Source organism: Coregonus lavaretus (genome assembly GCF_964263955.1).
Source record: "Coregonus lavaretus genome assembly, contig: HAP1_SCAFFOLD_1406, whole genome shotgun sequence".
NCBI lineage: Eukaryota > Metazoa > Chordata > Actinopteri > Salmoniformes > Salmonidae > Coregonus > Coregonus lavaretus.
In genome coordinates this window covers 37,168-59,722 of record NW_028158646.1, presented here as the reverse complement: position 1 = coordinate 59,722, position 22,555 = coordinate 37,168, and the positions used below count along the sequence as shown (strand labels likewise).

Sequence of the window (22,555 nt, the reverse complement as noted above, 5' to 3'; positions counted from 1 at the left end):
ATGAGAATAACTTGCAGTTCGTTAGCTAGAGAGAATTCAGGTTTAGTTCATCATGACTGACTCTTAACTCTCATTAAATACTCGTCCAAACTGTCACCTCGATTAGGCAATGTTTGGACATAGTCCCATGATGACTAGTGTGTGTCCCAATTGGCACCCTATTCTCTATTTAGTGCACTACTTTTGACCAGGGCCCTATGGTCAAAAGTAGTGCACTATATAGGGAATGGGGTGCCATTTGGGATGCGTGCCTGTAATCCAGATTGTTTCATCACACTCAAATATTAGTACAAGTCTTTAGCCTATTAAGCATTTTAAGCTACTGAACCATGTAATATAATTCAATCATTCATTTGGTGCATTGTTTGAATAACAGTCTGTCTTCCTCAAGTCTAGTAGTCTACATGCTGTACTAGAATTTCTGGAATGTTACAAGAACAAACCCAAACACACGCATAACAAGCATCCTTTTGTTGTGGGGTGCATGGGAAGTCATTGAAATGGCCAGTTAACAGTGCATCTATAATCATCTCATGGGGTGTTGTTTTGTGGGATTATTACACAACTCTGTCAACATCTGGTGAGTTTTATAATGCACATTTTTAGACTTTTTTTTTTCATTTGCGATACAGCTGAATTTAGCTGTTAGAATATTGTTCCTTTCAAGAGATTCAATCCTTCACGTGCAAATTAGCCCTAGCTGCCATGTATAATGACATCATCCATGTAAGATTCTATACAGAAGCAGGTGTTTTGCGTCTACTTGAGTGATGAGCCCTCATTGAAAGGCAACACCACCACCCCACAGTGCCTGAGTGCCACAACCTCTCCCCCGAAATGTCCTGGGAGAGGCAGCCAAGTCTGGGCTCTCCTCCTCTCCTGGGTCATATTCATTAGGTACCAAACTGGAGAAAATTGACAGAAATTGGGAGGGACTACCTGAATTTGTCCAATAAGAAATGCTTGTTTTTTTAGTTTTTCTATTGCAAAAATGTGTGTCCTGACGAATAGGAAACAGAGACTCTCCTCCTTTCCCGGTCCCCAGTGATCCATCCTACTGCTGCTACCATCACCCAGCTTCGTCTGCCAACTAAACAGGGAGGCTGGTACGAAGGCTCACTGTAGACTTGGGAAGTGGATTGATCAGTTGAACGATTTGGTAGGTAGGTCATGCTGAAATATAACAGATCCCGTCGAACTGGTTTCCCTCTTCCTTACAGATAGGCCTAGTTCACACACACACACACACATACACAATCTCACACACACACACACACATGACATATTGCAGATCAGGCATGGTCAGTGGAAAGGCCTTAGCAGCCAGCCAGAGATTTGTAATGATGTAAGTCTAGGTCAAAGGATCCTCATCCAACCCAGATCACGTGAGAGGGGAACGCTTCTGGGCTGCCAAAAGCCTAATCTGCATGTTTCACGTCCCACCATGTTAAGCGGTATGGATCAGGAGTGGAGGTGGATGCTGTAGGCCTATTTTAGTTTTTTTTTTGTTTTTATGCAGGTTGCAGTTCACCTTGGTCCTCGATCTGTTTATGCTGTCTTGCCAACTCCTGGGGTTGAAATTTAACATGGCGTTGTCCTGGCAAGACGGCACAAACACATCCAGGACCAGGCTATCTGAATAGTGGGTTATTTTGGCTGACAATTAGAGGTTTTGGGCCCTGCTATCTGGGCCCTGGTCCTCTGCTGTACTGTACTATCTGGGCCCAGCACCTGGTCCTCTGCTGTACTGTACTATCTGGGCCCAGCCCTGGTCCTCTCCTGTACTGTACTATCTGGGCCCAGCCCTGGTCCTCTCCTGTACTGTACTATCTGGGCCCAGCCCTGGTCCTCTCCTGTACTGTACTATCTGGGCCCTGGTCCTCTGCTGTACTGTACTATCTGGGCCCAGCCCCTGGTCCTCTCCTGTACTGTACTATATGGGCCCAGCACCTGGTCCTCTGCTGTATTGTACTATCTGGGCCCTGGTCCTCTCCTGTACTGTACTATATGGGCCCAGCACCTGGTCCTCTCCTGTACTGTACTATCTGGGCCCAGCACCTGGTCCTCTGCTGTACTGTACTATCTGGGCCCAGCACCTGGTCCTCTCCTGTACTGTACTATCTGGGCCCAGCACCTGGTCCTCTGCTGTATTGTACTATCTGGGCCCTGGTCCTCTCCTGTACTGTACTATATGGGCCCAGCACCTGGTCCTCTCCTGTACTGTACTATCTGGGCCCAGCACCTGGTCCTCTCCTGTACTGTACTATCTGGGCCCTGGTCCTCTCCTGTACTGTACTATCTGGGCCCAGCCCCAAGCAGAGGGACCTAGCCTAATTATAGTGTCATGTTTATTGGACAATGTGTTGATATGACAACAGAACAATACCAAGACCAAGTGTTGAAGACCAACCAAGAGTATCAGGATACTATGGAAGTGTTGAAGACCAACCAAGAGTATCAGGATACTATGGAAGTGTTGAAGACCAACCAAGAGTATCAGGATACTATGGAAGTGTTGAAGACCAACCAAGAGTATCAGGATACTATGGAAGTGTTGAAGACCAACCAAGAGTATCAGGATACTATCAAAGTGTTGAAGACCAACCAAGAGTATCAGGATACTATCAAAGTGTTGAAGACCAACCAAGAGTATCAGGATACTATGGAAGTGTTGAAGACCAACCAAGAGGATCAGGATACTATGGAAGTGTTGAAGACCAACCAAGAGTATCAGGATACTATGGAAGTGTTGAAGACCAACCAAGAGTTTCAGGATACTATCAAAGTGTTGAAGACCAACCAAGAGTATCAGGATACTATGGAAGTGTTGAAGACCAACCAAGAGTATCAGGATACTATGGAAGTGTTGAAGACCAACCAAGAGTATCAGGATACTATGGAAGTGTTGAAGACTAACCAAGAGTATCAGGATACTATGGAAGTGTTGAAGACCAACCAAGAGTATCAGGATACTATGGAAGTGTTGATGGGAAGCAGCAGAACGTGTCAGTTGAGGCAGCTGTACGGTATAATAGGCTAGCGCTGCAGAGATAAGGCTTCATACCAAATGGCACCCTATTCCAGATGTAGTGCACTACTTTTGACCAGAGCCCTACATCGACCTTGGCATCTCCATCTGAATCCACCCATACAGCCTTTACATTGATATCACTAACAGCCCAGTCCTTGAGATTAAACTATTCTTACACCCCCTCTGTATGTTCATTTCCTTGCCTCTTGCACTGCGATTGGATGCCAAGAAGCATGCCAGGAAATGCATTCAAATAATCCCTTTAGGTGGATCCATGCTGCAGAGGCGAGCGACGCTCTGCTGGAGAGAGGCGGCGTCCCAAATGACACCTTTTATATTTCCTATATAGTACACTACGTATGACCCATGGGATGGATAGAACGTCGCTCAGAGATGCACAGATATTACGTAACATTCAAAAAATGGGTGAATCGTTCCTTAAAGGAAACACTCAAAGTATTTAAAAAGATTTCAAACAGCACTTGAACCCAGAGGCTGTGAAGTGATACAGGAGATATTGCAGCGAGCAGGCTTCCTGTTAGAGCTAGCTGCTATTTCAGGAAGATTCACAGATCAAGTGATTTTAAATGGAAAGAAATAGCCAAAAAAATGTCCGGTTGACAGGCCCTCATGATGTAATGGGAGGTTTTAGGTGTCCTGTTGACAGGCCCTCATGATGTAATGGGAGGTTTTAGGTGTCCCGGTTGACAGGCCCTCATGATGTAATGGGAGGTTTTAGGTGTCCCGGTTGACAGGCCCTCATGATGTAATGGGAGGTTTTAGGTGTCCCGGTTGACAGGCCCTCATGATGTAATGGGAGGTTTTAGGTGTCCTGTTGACAGGCCCTCATGATGTAATGGGAGGTTTTAGGTGTCCGGTTGACAGGCCCTCATGATGTAATGGGAGGTGTCCTGTTGACAGGCCCTCATGATGTAATGGGAGGTTTTAGGTGTCCCGGTTGACAGGCCCTCATGATGTAATGGGAGGTTTTAGGTGTCCGGTTGACAGGCCCTCATGATGTAATGGGAGGTGTCCTGTTGACAGGCCCTCATGATGTAATGGGAGGTTTTAGGTGTCCGGTTGACAGGCCCTCATGATGTAATGGGAGGTGTCCTGTTGACAGGCCCTCATGATGTAATGGGAGGTTTTAGGTGTCCCGGTTGACAGGCCCTCATGATGTAATGGGAGGTTTTAGGTGTCCCGGTTGACAGGCCCTCATGATGTAATGGGAGGTTTTAGGTGTCCGGTTGACAGGCCCTCATGATGTAATGGGAGGTGTCCGGTTGACAGGCCCTCATGATGTAATGGGAGGTTTTAGGTGTCCCGGTTGACAGGCCCTCATGATGTAATGGGAGGTTTTAGGTGTCCAGTTGACAAGCCCTCATGATGTAATGGGAGGTTTTAGGTGTCCCGGTTGACAGGCCCTCATGATGTAATGGGAGGTTTTAGGTGTCCGGTTGACAGGCCCTCATGATGTAATGGGAGGTTTTAGGTGTCCAGTTGACAAGCCCTCATGATGTAATGGGAGGTTTTAGGTGTCCCGGTTGACAGGCCCTCATGATGTAATGGGAGGTTTTAGGTGTCCGGTTGACAGGCCCTCATGATGTAATGGGAGGTTTTAGGTGTCCCGGTTGACAGGCCCTCATGATGTAATGGGAGGTTTTAGGTGTCCGGTTGACAGGCCCTCATGATGTAATGGGAGGTTTTAGGTGTCCCGGTTGACAGGCCCTCATGATGTAATGGGAGGTTTTAGGTGTCCGGTTGACAGGCCCTCATGATGTAATGGGAGGTTTTAGGTGTCCCGGTTGACAGGCCCTCATGATGTAATGGGAGGTTTTAGGTGTCCGGTTGACAGGCCCTCAAGATGTAATGGGAGGTTTTAGGTGTCCGGTTGACAGGCCCTCATGATGTAATGGGAGGTTTTAGGTGTCCCGGTTGACAGGCCCTCATGATGTAATAAATAAATAAATAAATTGGTCATTTAGCAGACGCTCTTATCCAGAGCGACTTACAGGAGCAATTTAGGGTTAAGTGCCTTGCTCAAGGGCACATCGACAGATTTTTCACCTAGTCGGCTCGGGGATTAGAACCAGCGACCTTTCGGTTACTGGCACAACGCTCTTACCCACTAAGCTACCTGCCGCCCATGGGAGGTTTTAGGTGTCCGGTTGACAGGCCCTCAAGATGTAATGGGAGGTTTTAGGTGTCCCGGTTGACAGGCCCTCATGATGTAATGGGAGGTTTTAGGTGTCCGGTTGACAGGCCCTCATGATGTAATGGGAGGTTTTAGGTGTCCCGGTTGACAGGCCCTCATGATGTAATGGGAGGTTTTAGGTGTCCCGGTTGACAGGCCCTCATGATGTAATGGGAGGTGTCCCGGTTGACAGGCCCTCATGATGTAATGGGAGATTTTAGGTGTCCGGTTGACAGGCCCTCATGATGTAATGGGAGGTTTTAGGTGTCCCGGTTGACAGGCCCTCATGATGTAATGGGAGGTTTTAGGTGTCCCGGTTGACAGGCCCTCATGATGTAATGGGAGGTTTTAGGTGTCCGGTTGACAGGCCCTCATGATGTAATGGGAGATTTTAGGTGTCCGGTTGACAGGCCCTCATGATGTAATGGGAGGTTTTAGGTGTCCCGGTTGACAGGCCCTCATGATGTAATGGGAGGTTTTAGGTGTCCCGGTTGACAGGCCCTCATGATGTAATGGGAGGTGTCCCGGTTGACAGGCCCTCATGATGTAATGGGAGGTTTTAGGTGTCCCGGTTGACAGGCCCTCATGATGTAATGGGAGGTTTTAGGTGTCCCGGTTGACAGGCCCTCATGATGTAATGGGAGGTGTCCGGTTGACAGGCCCTCATGATGTAATGGGAGGTTTTAGGTGTCCGGTTGACAGGCCCTCATGATGTAATGGGAGGTTTTAGGTGTCCCGGTTGACAGGCCCTCATGATGTAATGGGAGGTTTTAGGTGTCCGGTTGACAGGCCCTCATGATGTAATGGGAGGTTTTAGGTGTCCGGTTGACAGGCCCTCATGATGTAATGGGAGGTTTTAGGTGTCCCGGTTGACAGGCCCTCATGATGTAATGGGAGGTTTTAGGTGTCCGGTTGACAGGCCCTCATGATGTAATGGGAGGTTTTAGGTGTCCGGTTGACAGGCCCTCATGATGTAATGGGAGGTTTTAGGTGTCCTGTTGACAGGCCCTCATGATGTAATGGGAGGTTTTAGGTGTCCCGGTTGACAGGCCCTCATGATTTATTGGGCAGTTTTAGGTGTCCGTTTTACAGGCCTTGTACTTGGTGACTTCAAGGTGCAGTCAGTCAATAATGACCCCCATAGAGAATGGATGCTAAGTGTATTGTATTGATCAAATCTAATAATAGCATATGAGAGAGAGGCTATGTCTTGGTACTGTATAGGTCTAATGGGGTTAGGCTGAACAGAGCTGTAGGAACCTTGGACATTGACCTGAGCTGACCCTGGGGATAGGATCAGATTGCTGTAGGAGGCTGAACGACGCTGTAGGAACCTTGGACATTGACCTGAGCTGACCCTGGGGATTGGATCAGATTGCTGTAGGAGGCTGAACAGCGCTGTAGGAACCTTGGACATTGACCTGAGCTGACCCTGGGGATTGGATCAGATTGCTGTAGGAGGCTGAACAGCGCTGTAGGAACCTTGGACATTGACCTGAGCTGACCCTGGGGATAGGATCAGATTGCTGTAGGAGGCTGAACAGCGCTGTAGGAACCTTGGACATTGACCTGAGCTGACCCTGGGGATTGGATCAGATTGCTGTAGGAGGCTGAACAGCGCTGTAGGAACCTTGGACATTGACCTGAGCTGACCCTGGGGATTGAAACAGATTGCTGTAGGAGGCTGAACAGCGCTGTAGGAACCTTGGACATTGACCTGAGCTGACCCTGGGGATTGAAACAGATTGCTGTAGGAGGCTGAACAGCGCTGTAGGAACCTTGGACATTGACCAGAGCTGACCCTGTAGACTCCAGCTGCTGCATTTAGAGTAAATTAAGCAGACATGAGAGTTGGAAGCTCACAGCCTGGCCATCTGCCAACAGATCCACACATTCATGAATGTGTTAAAACATCCATTTGGCAGCGAGTTGAGCGGTGGTGTGCTTCCTTGGAGACAAACTGCTGTCGAGTCTCCAGACCATGCAGCCTAGCCAGCTATTGCTCCAAATCCATTTTAGTTTCTTTGGGTTGCTGTAGTCATTATATCCGCTGTCTGAAGTGACTTCAGATGACTCACTGCCTCACCTTCCATCTCTCCTTGCCTATAGGAGACAAATGCAAATTAAAAGTGCCTGGAAGTTCCTTCAAGGTCTTACCCATGGCCGGTCCTGATCATTCTGCCACCCTCGGCCTGACAAATGGACTCCCCTACTAGAATAGTCCCAGTAAGCAAAATTATGTTGAAAAGACGTCTAACAGTTAGGATCAATTTAGGTTCTGAATGAAAGTTGAACATATGTCATTTATAGACATCTATGTTTGGGCAAAATCAAGGCTGGTCCAGACCGGACAAAATCTGAACCAGATATTAGATGTCTATGATTGGTTCAGATTTGGTCCGGACCGGGCTGAAAACCAACGTCTGTGGACGTGAAAACCAAGGCCGGTCTGGACTGCACCAAAAAAGACGTCCGGCAAGAACAACAAAAAAAAAGTCCGGCAGGCATCAGCGTCGGTCCGTGCTTACTGAGTTGTAGCCTACAGTGTCGCCTGAAATTGAATTTTAGGAACGGCCATCTATGTGGTAGGCCTACCATTTTGTAAAACACCCACACAAAAAAAGACTGTGGGTCCGAACAGGACCAAAAAAAGACATCCAAAAGATGTCAGCCTGTGCTTACTGGGGTGTATCTACCATATCGGCCCTCAATGGAATGTGATGAATGCTCATCCTTGTGGTAGGCCCGCCGTTTGGAAAACAGGATGTTGCATTGGTGTTATTATTCCGGATTACTGTGACTAATCAATTTGGCTATTTAAACTCTGAATATCAGCTACCCAACTTTATCAGGAGGAGTTACCCTGAGCCTATTTGCAATGTGTTTTTCACAGCAGGAAATGCAGAAGTATTTTATTTTTTAGCTATGATCAGCTCGTAAAAAATGTACGGATACAAGCTTGTAACCACTGATCATAAAAGTTTCAGTCTCATTACATTGTCATACATTTTATCTCCAGCCTGTAGGCTACAGGAAAGGCCACATACTCTTTCTACCATATCCTATATCTGCTACATGATTTATGTTAGATTCGATTTTTGACGTAATGTTGGTGGAGCGCTGCAGCGCCGAATCTCTCCCAACAGCACCCTGGAGAGGTGCGCTGGTAATGGACAAGATATAAATATTTTTGCGTCCCTGCCTTTGACAAAGTGGGCACTTCTTATCACAGGGCAGCATCAGCGCTCACCTAAAAAGGCCATATGCCACTGGTTGAGAGATATTGTCATTGTTTTTGGCCAGAATTATGTGAGGGTTTATGTGTAGTTGATCAGTTTAGCTCAGACGATGTTGCCCTCGTCAATCTGCTGCCGTAGGAGGCTGTCTAATGAGCGGGCCTCACCTCACCTCATACCTATATCTCTCTCTGTCAGAGCTCTTTGTCTCTCTCCATCAGCCCCCATTTCTCCTCAGAGCACTTTGTTATTTATTCCTCCTTTTAGTCTCCGCCTCTCCAGAGCAGCCAAAAGCTCTTTTATTGGTCAGTCAGTCATCGCTGGGGCTGGGCCTGGTCCAGAGACAGAGGCTCCAGGCAGGCAGCCAGGCCATTAGCTCATCCCAGAGCCTGGGCCTGGTCCAGAGACAGAGGCTCCAGGCAGGCAGCCAGGCCATTAGCTCATCCCAGAGCCTACAACATGTGCTGCCCAGCTCTAGAAGCTAATGGGAGGATGCTGGGTAAAAAAAAAAACACCCTCCTGTTGGAGAAAAGTTGTCTGTGATTGTGATGCGGTATTTTATCTGAGTTCACATAGGCCTACTTTTGACTTTCACTGTTAGCTTCTGTCTCGGAGGAAACGTAGATGCTTTGGAGGTGATTGGTTTAGTTGTGGGGCAGGGAGTCAGGAACCAAAATCCCAGTCTTAATACCATCCTCCACCAAGGCACATTTTGAACGTGTCTCTACCCTAACTGGACATCTGGATGCCTGGTTGAAACGTGTGGAAATGGCCTGTCTTATAGCTGCAGAAAGAAATCAATAACCACAGGACAACACATTTGAGAGGTGTTGCATCATGTATGAACTGAACACTGATTGTCAATCACTTACCCTAGCTATCATACCCTTACCCTAGCTATCATACCCTTACCCTAGCTATCATACCCTTACCCTGGCTATCATACCCTGACCCTGGCTATCATACCCTTACCCTAGCTATCATACCTGCATTTACCTTTACGTCATTTAGCAGATGCTCTTATCCAGAGCCACTTACAAATTGGTGCATTCACCTTAATGATAGCCAGTGGGACAACCACTTTACCATTTCTTTTTTTATATTTTTCTAATTTGTAAATTTTTTATTTATAGGGTATATTTGTAATATTCACTTGTTTTATATATATTTCTTCTTTTTTTTTTATGTAAAAAAAAGGTGTTGGTTTATATATTTTTTTTATTTTTTGTATTTGTTTTATTTTTGTAAATTTTTTTGTGTGGGGGGGGGGGGGGGTAGAATGATTACTTTTATACTATCCCAGGTATTCCTTAAAGAGGTAGGGTTTCAAGTGTCTCCGGAAGGTGGTGAGTGACCGCTGTCCTGGCGTCGTGAGGGAGCTTGTTCCACCATTGGGGTGCCAGAGCAGCGAACAGTTTTGACTGGGCTGAGCGCGAACTGTGCTTCCGCAGAGGTAGGGGGAGCCAGCAGGCCAGAGGTGGAAGAACGCAATGCCCTCGTTAGTAGGCTTCATCTTCAGATTACTTTCCCTGACATATTCATTCGGTTTGAGTCCGTATCAGAATGAAAACAGAATCTGAATGGTTTTAACAAGTCCTAGTCGTTCCATCAGTATCCTCAGGTTTTCCTGGATTAGTTTACGTGACTGAGCTGTTCTACTGTTCTGTCTGGATAGCGTGTTACCGTGGATACAGTGGACTGACTGGAATTCTAGAACCCTGCTGAGCTACATGTGATTGTGATCATGTGCTGGTCGACTGACGACGGGGATGCAATGTGTTGTCACCTAGCCTAGTAAACCTGTCTAGGCCTTAATTACATTAGCATATGTTGTTGTTGCATCTTCATGCTGTTTTTGAGCTATTTTAAAACTCATTATCTGTTTCTCACCGTCTCTCTCTCTCTCGAACTTTCAGTCCTTTTTCAAATCTAAAGCTCCGAGGCAGGCAGATGCTGAAATGTCAGTCTAACTGAGAAATAAATGATGTCCTTTCTTGTAATTTTTCCTCTGATAGACGGGTAAATTAGAAAGTTACTGCCTACCTTTCCTGAGTAGAATTCGCATTCAACTAAAAGTTTTTCTATTCCATCGTCATTTTTCAACGGAGCTCATTATGGATCCCTTTTGTGTCTTAATGAGGAAGAGAATCCAGAGATGATGATGTTACCACAACAGAGATGCTTCGAACCAGATCATTACTGTGGAATAGGAACAGAATGACTTAACTTACTCAAGTTGTCAAAGTAGAGGGGTAGGTCTTACATACTAAGAAGGAATGTGTTCCCAACGTGAATGGTTTTCCAGGTAGATGACGAGGCTAACGGGGATAGTTTTCCAAAATGGCACACATCTACTGCCAGGCAAGGCGGCAGGTAGCTTAGCGGTGAAGAGCGTTGTGCCAGTAACCGAAAGGTCGCTGGTTCTAATCCCCGAGCCGACTAGGTGAAAAATCTGTCGATGTGCCCTTGAGCAAGGCACTTAACCCTAATTGCTCCTGTAAGTCGCTCTGGATAAGAGCGTCTGCTAAATGACCAATTTATTTATTTTAATTTAAGGGGGCCACCGTCCCTATCTTTGGTCACCAGGGCCAGTGTCACCGCTAATGTCTGCGCCTGTTCCTCCCCGTGTAGCTTTTATGCCTGCAGGTTTCTCCACAGGACCTTTTGATAGGAGCCAAAGTGCTCAATCTAGTTAATACTGTGTCAGTCACTCACATACATACAAATGTCTTCTAATGTTATTCCAAATCTGTCCGTTACTCCCCAAGTCATCATCAGTCATTAAAACACAGGGCCTGTTACTGTGTCTGTTTCTCAAGACATATGACTGATCTGTTTCCTCTCTTCCAGGCGTCCTTCCTCACGAAGAAGCTCAACATCACAGGGAAGAGGGTGAATCTGGCCATATGGGTGAGGCCTGCTCTCTTTCTCGGCATGTTTGACGCTCCGTTGCATCCCAAATGGCACCCTGTTCCCTACATGGTGCACTGCTTTTGACCAGGGCCGTATAGGGAATAGGGTGCCATTTGAGCTATGTAGCTCCCTGCTTTGGGTTCCTTTTCCTCCTTAAAGAAATGATGCCTTCTGGCTGTGAACGTTTTTACTACTACTGAAACATCATGTGACAAACTCATGCATAGTGAGATGACACGCATACACACACACACACACACACACACGCACACACACACACGCTTACTGTGGTAATGCATTATTATAAGGAACCATAGAGACCGAGTCTGTTTGCTGTACAATTCCAATTCCAACTGTCTCGATGCAGAGCCACAAAGGGAATGGAGATGTCGTAAGGGAATGGAGATGTCGTAAGGGAATGGAGATGTCGTAAGGGAATGGAGATGTCGTAAGGGAATGGAGATGTCGTAAGGGAATGGAGATGTCGTAAGGGAATGGAGATGTCGTAAGGGAATGGAGATGTCGTAAGGGAATGGAGATGTCGTAAGGGAATGGAGATGTCGTAAGGGAATGGAGATGTCGTAAGGGAATGGAGATGTCGTTTACTCCCACTGACCATGAGTCAAAGGTGACATCCCAAATGACACCCCTACTCCCATAGGCCTCTGATCAACAGTAGCACTACATAGGGAACAGGGTGCCGTTTGGAGTCAAAAGGCGTCTTGGCTGAGCAGCTGTGATCTCTGTCCTGTAACATATGGTCCTGCAGTGATCTCTCTCTGTCCTGTAACATATGGTCCTGCAGTGATCTCTCTCTGTCCTGTAACATATGGTCCTGCGGTGATCTCTCTCTGTCCTGTAACATATGGTCCTGCAGTGATCTCTCTCTGTCCTGTAACATATGGTCCTGCCTCATTTTATGCAATAGGAACAGGAATTTGGCATCCATTTTGATTTGAGTCAGTCTGTAGCAGGCAGGGAGAGATGCATAGTTAGTAGGTTATCTGGCTGAATCAGTCTGGCTCACAGGTGTTCCTTCCTTCTTGCCACCAATCTGAAGCCAGTCACTGTCAATGGTTATTGTTTCAAACTACCTTTTTTCCCCAGAGGCTTGATCAGGTGGACTTTGGCCTTGAAATAATCTGCTCTCTCTCGCTTTCTATCACTCCCTCCCCTCTGGCTCTCTCTCTCCACCCCAGGATACAGCAGGTCAGGAGCGGTTCCACGCATTAGGGCCAATCTACTACAGAGACTCCAATGGAGCTATATTGGTCTATGACATCACAGATGAGGACTCTTTCCAGAAGGTAGCTATGATCTCCTCAGGGAGAACAGCAGGGCTGTGGTCCAAATGGCACCGTATTCCCTATACAGTGCACTACTTTTGACCAGTGCCCATAGGGCTATAGGGTGCTATTAAGGACACTGCCTCTGAAGAGAAGAACATCATTGCAAAAAATTAGTTACATAGAAATGTCCGAATATATTACTGAAATGTTTTGTTTGATTTACATATTCATATTTAATTTGCATCAGTGTCTATATATGTGTTCTAATGTTGAAATGTGTTTTCTTGAACTGTAAATCGATATGAAATGTAATGTTTTGCTTTGTAGGTGAAAAACTGGGTCAAAGAATTGAGGAAAATGTTGGGGAATGAGATTTGTTTATGTATAGTAGGTAAGTTACTGCAGACCATGGCTAACCTTTCACCTTTCACTTTTCAACATGTATTTTATTGTTTGTCACATTTCACCGTGTTAATGGATCGATCTTTGAAGGTGCGCAGAGAATTTAGTTTAGTTACGGGCCCTGTAATTAAATAGACATCCTAATAATTTCATAACGTTGCCAGGATGAAGGGAGTCTAGAATGTAGTTAGTTTGTCTCTGATATTCTGTTGCCTCCAAATTTCAGTCACATAAGACCGCTGTCAGACAGCTCAATTTGCTTCAAACGCATCCCATGGCTCTCTCTCCCTCTGAAATGTCAAAACTGCAGCCTAGAACCTTCAACCCTGACGTTCACAAAGTTCTCTGACCAGGTAGACCATCAGCTAGGGAACCTTTCAAATGCAGGAAGAGTTGCATGGAGGAAGTCATTGTTGACTTTGTTGTGGTTACATCCCCCACAATATTTATGTGATATCTTAACTACAGCCCTTTATGTGACGACATAACTAGAGCCCTTTATGTGACATCATAATTAGAGCCCTTTATGTGACATCATAACTAGAGCCCTTTATGTGACATCTTAACTAGAGCCCTTTATGTGACGACATAACTAGAGCCCTTTATGTGACATCTTAACTAGAGCCCTTTATGTGACATCTTAACTAGAGCCCTTTATGTGACATCATAACTCTAGAGCCCTTTATGTGACATCTTAACTAGAGCCCTTTATGTGACATCATAACTAGAGCCCTTTATGTGACATCTTAACTAGAGCCCTTTATGTGACATCTTAATTAGAGCCCTTTATGTGACATCTTAATTAGAGCCCTTTATGTGACATCATAACTAGAGCCCTTTATGTGACATCTTAATTAGAGCCCTTTATGTGACATCTTAACTAGAGCCCTTTATGTGACATCATAACTCTAGAGCCCTTTATGTGACATCATAACTCTAGAGCCCTTTATGTGACATCATAACTAGAGCCCTTTATGTGACATCTTAACTAGAGCCCTTTATGTGACATCTTAATTAGAGCCATTTATGTGACATCTTAACTAGAGCCCTTTATGTGACATCTTAACTAGAGCCCTTTATATGACATCATAACTAGAGCCCTTTATGTGACATCATAACTAGAGCCCGACCCATATGGGAGTTTTGGATCCGATGCCGATTTTAGGGAGGCAAAAGTCACCGATTGTGGCATGAAAAACCGACTTCTTCTTTCTCACAAATTGTGCTCCAATGGATTAACAGATACTCTAAATGATGATTTCTTAACTAAATATTAAAATGGACACATTATTTAAGAACATCTTATTTGTGGTTTACATGATATCCACCAAAAGGCAAATATATCCTCAAAAAATACAAAAGTAAATACAAACTAGAAGGGCTGAATGAATTAAACTGTCTTAAAGTCAATCTGAAACTGCACTGTTCACAACCAAGACAGTGAAATGCCGTAACATGCAGTTCGTAATGTCACCACTAGATGTCAGGTCATGTAAAGAAACACTTCATGGCAACCTTGCAATGAGAGCTTGTTAAGGCAAGCACTATGAAAATGTTTTCTTACTGAAACATCATGTAAATTACACTCTTATTCAATACAACATTTTATATTTCAACTGATGGCATGTGCTGATGACCGAAAAATGTTCATGCAAGAAAATCCTTTGCCACACTGGTTTTAGTCACACATTCAAATTTTAACTAGCTAGCTAACAATCTTAGCTCATCATGAATGCAAGCACGTGGCCTGAATGATAGATCTGCGCCAATTGTCTTGCTTTTTGCTAATTGCATATTTCAGAAAACTAACTGAATAAACCCACTAACATAATAGGTCCAGACAGTAACAGGTGTTCATTTTGTATCAAGGATGACTGTTCACTTTAGCACCAGTTCAGTGTTCGCACATAAGTAGCACAGATTGCTAGCTAGCTAGGCTAACTACCTTGGTGGCTAGCTAGCCAGCTAACGTTACCAAAGTGAGAATGTGATGAGGACATGGCTGCTTGCTTGGTGAAGTGTACTTTTAGATGATTTACTCATTCAAATATGCTGTCGCTGGCTGTGGCAAACTACTCACTGTCAAACCACAATGCCTACTCTCTCTCACGTTGTGATTTAGGGCTGTATGATGTTCAGTGAGCAGCTCAGACGGATTGGTTTATTCTGTGTATATATATTATCGGCGCTTTAGCTGTGGAATAAAGAAACAAGTGTTTTTTTTTGTAAAAGGCTAATATTGGCTGATAATATTGGTCAGACGATTTATCGTCTGGCTCTAATCTTAACTACATTAACTGCTGTAGTAAAGTTATTTAAATGTTTGTTTTCCCACGAAAATTAGGAAGAAAAATGACCAAATACTGAACAAAAATATGAACGCAACAATTTAAACGATTTTTACAGAGTTACAGTTCATATAAGGAAATCAGTCAATTGAAATAAATAAATTAGGCCCTAAGCTATGGATTTCACATGACTGGGCGGGGGTGCAACCATGGGTGGGCCTGGGAGGGCATAGGCTCACCCACTTGGGAGCCAGGCACATCCACTGGGGGGCCTAGCCAATCAGAATGATTTTATTCACCACAAAAAAAGATTTATTACAGTCAGAAATACCCCTCAGTTTCATTGGCTGTCTGGGTGGCTGGTCTCAGACGATCCCGCAGGTGAAGAAGTTGGATGTGGAGGTCCTGGGCTGACGTGGTTACAAGTGGTCTGCGGTTATGAGGCCGATTGGACAAATTCTATAAAACGACGTCGGATGCGGCTTATGGTAGAGAAATGAACATTCAATTCCCTACCAGATTTCCACCGGTCAAATGTCCATTGCTCGTGTTTCTTGGCCCAAGCAAGTCTCTTCTTTGTATTGGTGTCCTTTTAGTAGTGGTTTCTTTGCAGCAATCGACCATGAAGGCCTGATTCACGCAGTCTTCTCTGAACAGTTGTTGTTGAGATGTCTGTTACTTGAACTCTGAAGCATTTATTTGGGCTGCAATCTGAGGTGCAGTTAACTCTAATGAACTTATCCTCTGCAGCAGAGGTAACTCTGGGTCTTCCTTTCCTGTGGCGGTCCTCATGAGAGTCAGTTTCATCATAGCGCTTGATGGTTTTTGCAACTGCACTTGAAGAAACTTTCAAAGTTCTTGAAATGTTCCATATTGACTGACCTTCATGTCTTAAAGTAATGATGGACTGTCGTTTCTCTTTGCTTATTTGAGCCATAATATGGACTTTGTCTTTTACCAAATAGGGCTATCTTCTGGATACCACCCCCACAACTGATTGTCTCAAACGCAAGAGGGAAAGAAATTCCACAAATTAACTTTAAGAAGGCACACCTTTTAATTGAAATGCATTCCAGGTGACTACCTCATGAAGGTGGTTGAGAGAATGCCAAGAGTGTGCAAAGCTGTCATCAAGGCAAAGGGTGGCTACTTTGAAGAATCTCAAATATAAAATATATTTTGATTTGTTTAACACTTTTTTGGTTACTACATGATTCCATATGTGTTATTTCATAGTTTTGATGTCTTCACTATTATTCTACAATGTTGAAACTAGTCAAACTAAAGAAAAATCCTTGATTGAGAAGGTGTCCAAACTTTTGACTGGTACTGTGTGTGTGTGTATATATGTATGTATGTATATGTGTGTGTGTATGTATGTATATATATATATATATATATATATATATATATATATATATATATATATATATATATATATATATATATATATATATATATATATATATATATATATATATATATATATATATATATATATATATATATATATATATTTATATATATATATATATATATATATATATATATATATATATATATATATATGTATATATATATATATATTTATGTGTGGTGGTCAATGACATCTGCATTGTAAATCATTAGTTAAACTCACTCTGTCAAGATACACATGACTGTTACAGGGTTCTAACCTCAATGGGCTCTTCCTGGTTAAATAAAGTATTCTTGCAGTCTACGAGACGTACAGTTGGTGGTGCTAATGTTAAATATGCAGTATGTGATCTCTGAACTAATACGTCCTCTTTGTTCTTCTCATAGGTAATAAAGTAGATCTGGAGAAGGAGAGACATGTATCAGTGGAAGAGGCAGAAGGGTTCGTTTCATCACTCTTCTCCTGTAACTTTATCGTAGAGACCTTGTACAGCAGGGCTGTTCAGTCTTATCAGCCTATGGTGCTATACTGCTTTTGGAATACCCTTTCATGGCGTTGTCTAAACAGGAAGTCAACAGACTCCTTTGTTTGTGAATGTTGATGTAATTGAATAGTGATTGATCTGAATGTTGACAACTGAATGTTGATTGGTCTGAATGTTGACAACTGAATGGTGATTGGTCTGAATGTTGACAACTGAATGGTGATTGGTCTAACTGATTGGTCTGTTTCTCTGTCAAATTCCTCTCCTCACAGGTATGCAGAGTCAGTGGGGGCTAAACACTATCACACGTCAGCCAAACTAAACAAAGGAATAGAAGAACTATTTCTGGACCTGTGTAAAAGTAAGCAGCCATTCTGGCATGTTATGGAATAGTGATGAATTTAATGTCTCAGGTTGAGACAAAAATAAAATACTTGAAATGATTATATTACAATGGACCAACTGGTAGGACTTTCACTTTTGTTGGTAGGACTTCTGAATTTAGTAGATTTGGAATTAAAGCTTTAGTTTGTAGGATGTTTGGCTTTTGTTGGTAGTTGGACTTTCAGCTTCTGTTGGTAGGACTTTCAGCTTCTGTTGGTGGTAGGACTTTCAGCTTCTGGTAGTTGGACTTTCAGCTTCTGTTGGTTGTAGGACTTTCAGCTTCTGGTGGTAGGACTTTCAGCTTCTGTTGGTGGTAGGACTTTCAGCTTCTGTTGGTGGTAGGACTTTCAGCTTCTGTTGGTGGTAGGACTTTCAGCTTCTGTTGGTGGTAGGACTTTCAGCTTCTGTTGGTGGTAGGACTTTCAGCTTCTGTTGGTTGTAGGACTTTCAGCTTCTGTTGGTGGTAGGACTTTCAGCTTCTGTTGGTGGTAGGACTTTCAGCTTCTGTTGGTTGTAGGACTTTCAGCTTCTGTTGGTGGTAGGACTTTCAGCTTCTGTTGGTGGTAGGACTTTCAGCTTCTGTTGGTGGTAGGACTTTCAGCTTCTGTTGGTGGTAGGACTTTCAGCTTCTGTTGGTGGTAGGACTTTCAGCTTCTGTTGGTGGTAGGACTTTCAGCTTCTGTTGGTGGTAGGACTTTCAGCTTCTGTTGGTGGTAGGACTTTCAGCTTCTGTTGGTGGTAGGACTTTCAGCTTCTGTTGGTGGTAGGACTTTCAGCTTCTGTTGGTGGTAGGACTTTCAGCTTCTGTTGGTGGTAGGACTTTCAGCTTCTGTTGGTGGTAGGACTTTCAGCTTCTGTTGGTGGTAGGACTTTCAGCTTCTGTTGGTGGTAGGACTTTCAGCTTCTGTTGGTGGTAGGACTTTCAGCTTCTGTTGGTGGTAGGACTTTCAGCTTCTGTTGGTGGTAGGACTTTCAGCTTCTGTTGGTGGTAGGACTTTCAGCTTCTGTTGGTGGTAGGACTTTCAGCTTCTGTTGGTGGTAGGACTTTCAGCTTCTGTTGGTGGTAGGACTTTCAGCTTCTGTTGGTTGTAGGACTTTCAGCTTCTGTTGGTGGTAGGACTTTCAGCTTCTGTTGGTGGTAGGACTTTCAGCTTCTGTTGGTGGTAGGACTTTCAGCTTCTGTTGGTGGTAGGACTTTCAGCTTCTGTTGGTGGTAGGACTTTCAGCTTCTGTTGGTGGTAGGACTTTCAGCTTCTGTTGGTTGTAGGACTTTCAGCTTCTGTTGGTGGTAGGACTTTCAGCTTCTGTTGGTTGTAGGACTTTCAGCTTCTGTTGGTGGTAGGACTTTCAGCTTCTGGTGGTGGTAGGAGTTTCAGCTTCTGGTGGTGGTAGGACTTTCAGCTTCTGTTGGTGGTAGGACTTTCAGCTTCTGGTGGTGGTAGGACTTTCAGCTTCTGGTGGTGGTAGGACTTTCAGCTTCTGGTGGTGGTAGGAGTTTCAGCTTCTGGTGGTGGTAGGAGTTTCAGCTTCTGGTGGTGGTAGGACTTTCAGCTTCTGTTGGTTGTAGGACTTTCAGCTTCTGTTGGTGGTAGGACTTTCAGCTTCTGTTGGTGGTAGGACTTTCAGCTTCTGTTGGTGGTAGGACTTTCAGCTTCTGTTGGTGGTAGGACTTTCAGCTTCTGTTGGTGGTAGGACTTTCAGCTTCTGTTGGTGGTAGGACTTTCAGCTTCTGTTGGTGGTAGGACTTTCAGCTTCTGTTGGTGGTAGGACTTTCAGCTTCTGTTGGTTGTAGGACTTTCAGCTTCTGTTGGTGGTAGGACTTTCAGCTTCTGGTGGTGGTAGGAGTTTCAGCTTCTGGTGGTGGTAGGACTTTCAGCTTCTGTTGGTGGTAGGACTTTCAGCTTCTGGTGGTGGTAGGACTTTCAGCTTCTGGTGGTGGTAGGACTTTCAGCTTCTGGTGGTGGTAGGAGTTTCAGCTTCTGGTGGTGGTAGGACTTTCAGCTTCTGTTGGTAGGACTTTGGCTCCCACAGGACTGACTGTCTCCCTCTCGTCTCCCTGTTGTTGACAGGAATGATGGAGACGGCCCAAGCGGAGGAGAGGGCGAAGGGTAACGGAGCCAGCCAGTCAACATCATCACGGAGGGGGGTACAGATCGTGGACGACGAGCCCCAAGCCGCCACGGCCGCGGGGGGCTGCTGCTCATCCGCTTAACCCCCCCACCTCCATGTCCCATCTTACCCCATCCTCCCATTTTCCAACCCCCCCTTCAACAACCAGGACTGTTGCCTCTGCCCTCAGCCTCCCCTCTCATCTCCCTCCTGATGACATGAAGACTGCTATCCTCCCTCTGAGTCATCGTAACCTTTACTCACTACACTTCTCCCTCTATGGAACAATGTGCTGGCTTAGACACTATTCTTTATACAGTCATATTCATTCATTGGCACCACCTCCTGACCATATATATGAGACTTCTGACACCCCCTCCTGACGGTCTATGAGACTTCTGACACCCCCTCCTGACCATCCATATGAGACTTCTGACACCCCCTCCTGACCCATATATATGAGACTTCTGACACCCCCTCCTGACCATCTATATGAGACTTCTGACACCCCCTCCTGACCATCTATATGAGACTTCTGACACCCCCTCCTGACCATCCATATGAGACTTCTGACACCCCCTCCTGACCGTCTATATGAGACTTCTGACACCCCCTCCTGACCCATCTATGAGACTTCTGACACCCCCTCCTGACCATCTATATGAGACTTCTGACACCCCCTCCTGACCATCTATATGAGACTTCTGACACCCCCTCCTGACCATCTATATGAGACTTCTGACACCCCCTCCTGACCATCTATATGAGACTTCTGACACCCCCTCCTGACCACCTATATGAGACTTCTGACACCCCCTCCTGACCCATCTATGAGACTTCTGACACCCCCTCCTGACCATCTATATGAGACTTCTGACACCCCCTCCTGACCATCTATATGAGACTTCTGACACCCCCTCCTGACCATCTATATGAGACTTCTGACACCCCCTCCTGACCATCTATATGAGACTTCTGACACCCCCTCCTGACCATCTATATGAGACTTCTGACACCCCCTCCTGACCACCTATATGAGACTTCTGACACCCCCTCCTGACCCATCTATGAGACTTCTGACACCCCCTCCTGACCATCTATATGAGACTTCTGACACCCCCTCCTGACCATCTATATGAGACTTCTGACACCCCCTCCTGACCATCTATATGAGACTTCTGACACCCCCTCCTGACCACCTATATGAGACTTCTGACACCCCCTCCTGACCATCCATATGAGACTTCTGACACCCCCTCCTGACCCATCTATATGAGACTTCTGACACCCCCTCCTGACCGTCTATATGAGACTTCTGACACCCCCTCCTGACCATCTATATGAGACTTCTGACACCCCCTCCTGACCGTCTATATGAGACTTCTGACACCCCCTCCTGACCATCTATATGAGACTTCTGACACCCCCTCCTGACCATCTATGAGACTTCTGACACCCCCTCCTGACCATCTATATGAGTGATGAAGAGGTGAAGAGAACATGAAAGGAAGGAATCCACCTCTCCTCTGTCTTTCTACAAGCTAGCAGATGGACTTCCAACACACCGTCATGAAATACACGTAAACACACACACTGTCCCCACCTCTCCCAAATGAACACACACAGACAGACAGTACTAAGTTATAAATGGGAAACACTCATACCCCTGATTTTGGGACTTTTTATTTCTGCGAGGATAAATGTGCATGTCGGGGGTGATCCGTCTCTGAAAGGCTTCGTTGGTTTGTCCTCTTTCTCTAAAGTAAAAACAAACTCTTGTATTATTAATAACTAAAGTACATGTTGTATGGAAATCTGTCCCTTTTGTACTGATTCTTCTGCTGTGGTGAAGTTGTGATAGCTCTCTGGATCCGTCGTCCAGCCCCTTTCTTGGACTGTATCCAGCCCCTTTCTTGGACTGTATTCATGAAGCATCTCGGTAGGAGTCCCACCTGTCTGTGTAACCTTGTTGATTTATGTTCTAAAAGACAAAACTGATCCTAGATCACCACTTCTACTCTGAGACCCTTTATGAATACAAAAAAATATATATATATATGGCAGGTCTCTCTCCCCCCTCTCTCATTCTCTCTCGTTCTTTCTCTCTGATTTAAAATGCAGATTTTTGCACTGGCCCGTCATTATCAATGCTTTTGATATACTGCGTTTTCTTCCTGTTTTGCCGAGTTGCTCTGAAAATGAAATGACAAAAAAAAAAATACATTGTAAAAAACAAAAACAAACGTATGATGAGTATTAAAAACGTTGGATATTTTATCTGCTTTTACAAGCTTTGGGAAAACAACGCGCAGGTGTAGAAAAGTGTACAATAGTCTTGTTAATGATTGTAAAATGAAATAACAATTGTGGGTGAAAGCACACTTTCTGGAATTGTACTTTTTTTTAACTGCTAGTGTCAAGTGTTTTGTAATATAACAATTATAACTATTTACAACGCATAGGTGTCAAATACATTGTCGTTCTTTTTAAAGAAACAATTGAAGCTTCACTACACATCCTCCAACGGTGTTCAACTTGGACTCAAACATATTCACAATGCATAGTGTTCGGTAGTCACGTACTGCTTATTATTGTGCCACTAGAGATCCTGGTTCGAATCCAGGCTCTGTTGTAGCCGGCCGTGACCGGGAGACCCATGGGGCGGCGCACAATTGGCCCAGCGTCATCCAGGGTAGGGGAGGGAATGGTAGGCAGGGATGTAGCTCAGTTGGTAGAGCATGGCGTTTGCAACGCCAGGGTTGTGGGTTCAATTCCCATGAGGGGCCAGTATGAAAAAAATAAAAAATA

General features: G+C 44.8%; 1 protein-coding gene and 1 long non-coding RNA gene across 3 annotated transcripts in view; both read left to right on the top strand.

Moving 5' to 3' along the window:
- The window catches only part of LOC311123718 (ras-related protein Rab-21), a 29,281-nt gene extending 7,253 nt beyond the window's left edge, over positions 1-22,028 (top strand). Inside the window, exons 2-7 of the mRNA XM_084197956.1 lie at positions 11,312-11,371; positions 12,574-12,681; positions 12,991-13,054; positions 17,157-17,211; positions 17,527-17,615; positions 19,708-22,028. Coding sequence (XP_084054082.1) covers positions 11,312-11,371; positions 12,574-12,681; positions 12,991-13,054; positions 17,157-17,211; positions 17,527-17,615; positions 19,708-19,850 — 519 coding nt within the window. The 3' untranslated portion in view covers positions 19,851-22,028. The remainder of the gene's footprint in view (positions 1-11,311; positions 11,372-12,573; positions 12,682-12,990; positions 13,055-17,156; positions 17,212-17,526; positions 17,616-19,707) is intronic.
- On the top strand, positions 4,070-4,488 carry LOC311123717. Of its 2 annotated transcripts, XR_014612632.1 has the most exons (4): positions 4,070-4,139; positions 4,176-4,306; positions 4,343-4,393; positions 4,437-4,488. It is a non-coding gene; the product is annotated as an uncharacterized lncRNA (long non-coding RNA). The 2 variants fall into 2 exon arrangements; XR_014612633.1 differs by having other exon boundaries at positions 4,114-4,306.
- Positions 22,029-22,555: the final 527 nt, after the last annotated feature.